Source organism: Patiria miniata, unplaced genomic scaffold, assembly GCF_015706575.1.
Source record: "Patiria miniata isolate m_02_andy unplaced genomic scaffold, ASM1570657v1 HiC_scaffold_22, whole genome shotgun sequence".
NCBI classification, from domain to species: Eukaryota; Metazoa; Echinodermata; class Asteroidea; order Valvatida; family Asterinidae; genus Patiria; species Patiria miniata.
Window position 1 is genome coordinate 1,159,126 of NW_024037061.1, and position 7,393 is coordinate 1,166,518.

General features: G+C 43.2%; 1 protein-coding gene across 1 annotated transcript; it reads left to right on the forward strand.

The window, feature by feature from the left end:
* The first annotated feature begins 371 nt into the window (after positions 1-371).
* Positions 372-6,559, forward strand: LOC119730608 (single-minded homolog 2-like). The gene is made up of 4 exons (XM_038203596.1): positions 372-647; positions 916-963; positions 3,208-3,392; positions 6,555-6,559. Exons 1-4 carry the CDS (start codon positions 619-621, stop codon positions 6,557-6,559), a joined length of 267 nt encoding a protein of 88 aa, XP_038059524.1. The 5' UTR covers positions 372-618.
* Positions 6,560-7,393: the final 834 nt, after the last annotated feature.

Below are 7,393 nucleotides of genomic sequence, written 5' to 3' on the forward strand. Positions count from 1 at the left end.
CACATTAATATGATACGAATATTTGGTACATTATGCCTCTTCGTATTAATGGCATGCCACTCGCGCACCGTCATACAGGATCGCACCTCTCAACGTATAGTGAGTGGCGCGCTAGTTATGAATGGAAGCGCAAGATAGTAGCTGATTATGACGATGTCATCAGGTCACGCCCCCGACGCGCGGCCTACCAATCAACGCTCGCTGTAATGACAGCTCGCGTTTGATTGGCGTGCACTCCTTGGTAGCTAGAAACTATAGTGTTTTCCTTTTTTTTTCTTGCGGCATGAGCGCATGTGGAGAGGCGAGGGGCTGAGAAAAGGTAAAACAAAAAATAAATTCTGGCCCAGATGACCACCCATGTATACCATACCACCTGATCTATGTATCATATACTATCCCTTCACCACCGGGGCAAGAAATGAGCATTTTCGGATGCACACTTGAAACGGTGACCATTTTCCCCCTGCCTTCTATCTCTCTCCTCCGCTTTTTTTTCTTTTCTGTTTTTAAACAAATCACCGACGAAACGCAAGCACCGCGCGTCGTGCCTTTGCATATTTTGGTTGCTTTTCGGAAAAGGGGCGATCTAGGGGAAGGTGTATAGCGTGTAGTCAAGGGATGACAGGCCACTGTGCTTCACTCGGCTGGTAAGAGTTCGTGACTTCTCACGATTTGGGAGATGGGCGCTGGCAAGGGTTTGCACACGTTCTAGTCTGCGTGCTGTATCAATGCACGACACTCCATCGCAACTTATCTGGAAAACACTGGCCGGGGACACAGCCCAGCCCGGAAAGAAAGAAAGAAAAAAAAAAAGACAAAAAAAGTGTGGAGAAACTTGACCTGCACACGTTCGTACAACACATACTTATACATACTCACGATTTGTTTGCTGTTTGCTTTTTCGTGCCTGATTAGGTCGCGGACTACCCACATCGGTGATTTCTCGGACGAGCCAGAACTTAGGTAAGTACTCCCCAAAAAACCATTCCGATCATAATGCATCATGTCTTGAAATCATAACACGACACCTCGACTACTGGTAGCGTTTTGTACCATCCGTATCTATCTTAACCGTAAAACAAGATGTATTGTGTCGGTGTGCCGTGATAACTTCTCTGGCTTGGGCATTTTTGTTATGTATTAAATTGTGCCGATTTGAGTTTTCGGCTTGTTGCTCCGGAGTGTTTAGCGTGACGTTACGGGACACTTATGGGGCTTTGGTAGCGTGGCGTCGGGGAGAAAAATATGTTGCGTCTGGTGGTGATTTATGTTTCTCCAACTGCTCGTGCACTCATGACTTTGTGTTCTGATGTTGAACTGGCATTGGAATAAAAAGTAAGCTTTGCATGACTGTACGAGTTTAAGTGAAGTTCAAAGCTCAAATCAGATGCATCACGAAGTGGACGTCTTGTAGATAGTCTGTGTGCTTTGGGAATATAATGGACTTTCAAGAGAGAGTGTTAGACGATTTAGTCGTTCAACTTTCTTTCGCTGACTGGTCTTTCTTAAATTGATGGTGGAGCCAAGGATACATGTGGTTCTAATGCTGGGACTTACTCAGGAGACAAGTTGGAGATGAAGATGGATGATTGTGGCCGTCAACGAGAAGGGAAAATGTGAGGCGTGTGAGGGCTGGTATGTGAGAGGGAGAAATGGCAGCAAACACCGGTCGCGAGCAACAGGCTGAAACACCATGGTGCTCTTTGGATCACCGTAAACCCGTCTTATTCACAGGTTGTTAGACTTTAGTGGCTCAGTGGCAAGCGATGTGTTGAATATTGAAGCCATGCAGATATGCTCACTCAGTAAACCCATTTTAGTTGGCCTAAACGGTGGTCATACGCGTACATTGCATGCGCCGGCATAAACTGCCTGTTCCATAATACATGATTACTCCACGAGCTTTTACCGAGGCCAGGACGGAAAGAAGTTACGATTCTACGGGTGCCTCGGCCCTCGGTGCCACCCTGATCAAACCGGAGAACCCTTTGGATGGGATTTTACAGAGGAGAAACTGGGACAAGTATTAAAAAAAGGGTTTCGCACTGATTGACACCACGTCTGAATTCAAGTTCGCGGTATTTATAGACCGATGCTCCGCCATGCATGACGCAGTGTGCGCTGGGATTAATCCGGGATTCTGCAGTGTCCTGTGCGCCACACACACACAGTCGGCGGTGGTGAGCGCCGGCTTTCACTCACTGTACGACCGGCGGCCAGGACGCCCGCCCGTTCCCCATAGCTCGCGGAAGACAAGCCTGGTCCCGTCACCCGTGCACCGCGCCCGGGCGGCTCTCCCAGTCCCGAACTCTCGGACCGAGGAACACACTTGGCAGAAATGACGGCATCCCGCTGACAGAACTTTTGAGCCTCACGTCCGGGTGAAAGTTTTGGCCCCTTCTCCTCCCCGGCAAAACGCAGACGAAGGTCGTTTTTGTTTGGGTGTACAATCCAGCTGGATTGGTCTCTCCCTTATTTTTTCTTTCTTTCTGGGAACAATTCGACTCCACATAGGGGAATCAGAGCGTGTCAGTGGGCCGACCAGACGGCAAAGCCCTTCAGCCTTCAGGGTGTAGATTGGAACACATCGCTGGCCGGGACACACCACCAAAATTCTACCGTTGTTCACTCCACTGCGAGCAAGACTCCTCATCACAGTACACTTAGCCGAAGAGAGATGAAACTTCATAATTAAAGCCAGCACACCTCTGATTTGCCTGTTCGTCATTAGACCAGTGGAAGCGTTTATTTTCAACGGGAACATCAAGGCATTCACCATCCGTCGAGGCCGCAAATACCCATAGAAGTCTTCATTATCAGTACTTGCAGGTGAACTGAAGGATGTTTTACGATACTTGTTTTTAACTCTGGGACCGATCTATAAAAACAGTTGTAAGTTGCAGAAGGAAGCACAAGTGTGTGCCCATACTCTTAAGGCAAGGAAGATGCCCCTTTGTGGAGTGTGTAATTCGGATCCAGTAACTTGACCACAGCCTTCACAAAGTGACATCGGTGTCGTCGAACGACACGGCCGGCAAACAAGGCCTAACATCGATCGCACGCTGTGTGTAGTAGGTGTCGAATACGCTCACAGGCATCTACATTTTGGACTGTCTGATATTATCAGTAAAGCAAATTGAAATTGGGGAAGGGTTTTTCTTAAACCGGATATCTAAAATTCTTGTCCTTCTAATCACGGTGAATTAGATTGGACAGCATGAAGGAGAAGTCCAAGAACGCGGCCCGCACGCGTCGGGAGAAAGAAAACGCCGAGTTCTTCGAGTTGGCCAAGTTGCTCCCCCTGCCGTCCGCCATCACCACCCAGCTGGACAAGGCCTCCATCATACGGCTAACTACCAGCTACCTCAAGATGAGAGCCCTCTTCCCCGAAGGTGAGTGGGAATTCAAAGTCAAATCGTAATCCAGCGTTACACTTAATCCCGGTTGAAACAAACTGTGTACCTCAGTAATCCGCAGATTACATCCAGATCGCGCACTGTTGTCTTACCGTCTTCAAGTATCTGACAAACCAAGTTCTTATTTTGAAAACGAAATTGGTGTCCGTCAGATTTAAAAAAAAGAAGAGAATTATTATAATGCTGCTCAAATCACATACTTCGCGATTGATATTTACGTGATTGATCGTATCAGACTATAATTCATTACTTTAATTTCGCCATGGTAATGGATTCATTAATATTGATTCGTGCTGATTGACATGTGAATTCACAACGAACCTCAAACTTCCCCATAAATTGAGATTATAGGTTGATTTATATGATAGCTGTCTTGTTTTCGCCGAGTTTGATACTACGAAATTGGTTTATTGGTTTATGGCTTACAAATCATAATGCAGCCAAATGCTGATTTACAAGAAATCTACAATGACATTCACAAATAGCAAACAAACATATATATAAACAAATTTATTTTAAAATGAAATTTACATTTAGAAACAGTCCATTGGATAATGTATAAAAGAATTTGTGTTGATTTTTTTTTATATACACCACAAAAGATAAAAATATGATGTTAATGGCAGATACAGATAAGAGACTTCTACTAAAAAACCAGGCCACAACAAGTAAATTTCATGTTAAAATTCAGGCACGTAACTGCAGGAAAAATAAATTTGGAGACTTCAGTCATCAGAATCTGTTAATACCATTCACCATTTAACAAGCAACAAGCTATTAATTAACAACACCCCCGAACCACAAACCCCACAGACAAATTCTGTCCGTAGATTTATAGCTCCACTTTTGCTCATCACTTGGAAAACTTAACAAACGCTGAAGAATTTTTATCTTTTTTTATGTTAGAAGGTAAATACCCTCTAGCAAAAAAATAGCCAGCGTACGTTTTTTGGGTCCCATTTTTGTCCTTTTATTTAAAGACTATTTTACGTCAAGCACTAGCTATTACGGAAAAACAAACCTCGTAAATAAAACACAAGGACACTCTATTAGTATTGATGACAAAAAAATCTCTCACAATTAATGAAAGTCTTAAGTTTATTTCAATTGTAATCCAAAACGGTATATACCAACTTAAAATTGACGGCCATGGGGGAATACTCCACCAAATCACGCACCACTTAATTAAGTTTCTGGCACGGGAACACAGCCTCGCTGTGTCGACTTATGAAAATAATTCGCCAGATACCTCGGCTCGGATCTCTGAGCTAATATCTTCCGATTTCGACTTTTTTTTCCCCCACCACGTGTCCATACATGCAGCACCGCTGTACTACCACCGCCATGTTTGTATATATGTTTGTGTGGTGATGAAAATGGGTCCCCGAGTATATAACATGCAACCGGTTTTATATGTACCGAGATTGGATGGACACTCCACCGCGACGCGAGTCGCGGCGCTGCTACCGAGAGCTCTGTCCGCGGTGCAAGACAGCCCCGGTAATTCTATATTAGCCATTTGCTCATAACACTTCTCAGAGGTAATTCCCGTCAATTTGTGGAAGCCTCGGATCTCATTAAGCGGTGTGTCATCGCCCAGGCAGCTCTCGGACGGGGTATATACCCTAATCGGGGGTTTATTCCTGATCATGTCCTCTCTTATAAGAACTACGAACATGGTTATAAAATAACCACCTACTTTTTGTTATTATAACCTGTTCATTTAATGACCTCAGGACAAAAAGGGGATATACCCTGATCGGGGGTTATTCCTGATCATGTATTGTACTATATAAGAACTATAGTTGATATTATGAACATGTGTTATAATAAACATGTGTTATAAAATAATCACCCTCTTTTATCATAAATTGTTAATAAAAAAAATTGACATCGGGACAAATAGGGGGAAAGTCCTAATCGGAGGGGGGTATTCATGATGATGTGTTCAGCTGTAACAAGTATGAACTGTGTCTGATAAGAACATGGATAATAAAATGGCCACTTTCTTTGTAAAAAAAATATAATCATAAATCCTTCATTTTGATGATACGGGACACAAAATGCGATATACCTTAATGGGGGCTTATCCCTGATTTCATTCAATATTATATATGAACTGTAGCTGACATTAGGAACATGGATATATCAAATTACCACTTTTTGTTATAAATTGTTCTCAGCCCTGGTTCAATTCTTCAGTGTACACCTAGAAATGTACAATGACAGATATTTCTAGGTTAAATAAAACCATCCTTCTCGATTCGTAGAATTATAAGTAGGAATATTAGTACAGACACTTTCTGTGAATGAGTGATTTGAATATGAGCAGGGATATCTTCCCTTTTTCATGCGAATAAAACAGCACAGTTATGACTGTTATAAAAATATTACCGTCGACACTCGTATGTTATGATTGCCAATAGGCATTATACTTTGCTTGCCGAAATTGGGTCACAGCCAAAATAATGAGTAACCTAACATAGAGGCAAGCCAGGGGATGATATGAAACTAAAAGATATCGGCTATAATGTCCGACTATTATGCAGGTCAGCTGTAGTGGCGGTGGTGCCAACTAGCTATACAAACGCGAGAGCCGTCCGACGCAGAACCACTTACCAATATCTGCTTACACTTGGTACTTGAGTCGTATTAAACATGACCCCAATACCTCTTAAACGGCACGCTAAATAGCTCCCCATAACACATAGCACAGTGTGAATAATTTCCAACCCCCAGTCTAAATAACACGGCAGTCGCTGCAGGAAATTCCATGTGTTGAAGGATGATTCTCTTCTGTCAAACATTAACAGGTTTTCGTCGCTAGAGCGGTAGATTTTCAAGTTCAATATTGTCTGAGGACACTGTGTGTGTTGCGATGACACTGTAGTAGGAATACAACATTATGCCTGTTGTTACATTGGATCATTCCATCATTCGTACGGTACGCTGTAAGCAACAGGCAGCCGTGCACGTTTGTCACAATGATGCACGTAATAATAATGAGCCATTTTGTTTGAAATATTTTCCAATTATAAAGGAAAATGGCAGACATGTTCATTGTATACCGTGCATGTGTCTAGTAAGTGCCTGTTTTTGGTATTATTGTAATATTTTGTTGTGTTTTGTTGGTATCAGATTAGGCTTGATGAAGACGTGTTTTCCTCTTTTTGAAAACACAACTTCGGCACACCCCCCACTACCGACTGTCCTAAACTTTGGAACTTGAGAACCACCAAACAACAGCGTGACCGTTGTTGTGTTTGTTATTGTTGTTGTCAACAATAATACATCAACAATATGTTGTCAACGATAATAAATCAAAAGAATGTTCATATTTTTGTATCATTTGCACCATTTATGAAACTGAGTGTGATTGACAGCACCTGTACGCCAATTTATAACTTAATACCAAAACCGCATCAAAATAAACATTCTGTCATCGATGTTATTTTTGTAACGAACGGTTGAACGTACCTAGGTATCCTTTGCCAAAACCCAGGTGTTCGGCTCAGCTATTGAACCAAAACAAAAAACACCCTGACAGAGCCACGCAGATAATCTTTGTTTTGTTTTTACTTGTCTATACTGGGCCCATCGAGTCACCCTCTTTTCAAAAGCCCCCAAACAGAAGACAAGTGTTAGAGGTTTAATCGGATCAGTGCGGTATCACCTACCGTCAGAAGCCATTAAACCACGGCCTGGCACACCGGGGTGAGCCCGGTCTTCGATCGGGCCCACCGAGGGCCTTTTCATGGGCCGGGATCTTTTTTTGTCCCCTCTCTGTTCCCGCGGCCCGGCTAAGTATAATTGAATTCTGCAAGCCACTTATTGAGCCCCTATTAAAATTTCACACCTCGGACAATGGGAAGGTGTTGGGAGGCTTAAAGAGGGAGGCCGCAAGACAGATTGGCAGGGCATTCTTGTATGGACGTCCTAATAAACTGCCATATGGGTGCATTGCAAAAGGGCCCGTA

Bases quoted from the DNA above. Each gene is read 5' to 3' on its own strand.
- LOC119730608 (XM_038203596.1), top strand. From the start codon at position 619: ATGACAGGCCACTGTGCTTCACTCGGCTG. The intron at 648-915 runs GTAAGAGTTCGT...GTGCCTGATTAG, and splicing joins CACTGTGCTTCACTCGGCTG to GTCGCGGACTACCCACATCG. The intron at 964-3,207 runs GTAAGTACTCCC...ACGGTGAATTAG, and splicing joins TCGGACGAGCCAGAACTTAG to ATTGGACAGCATGAAGGAGA.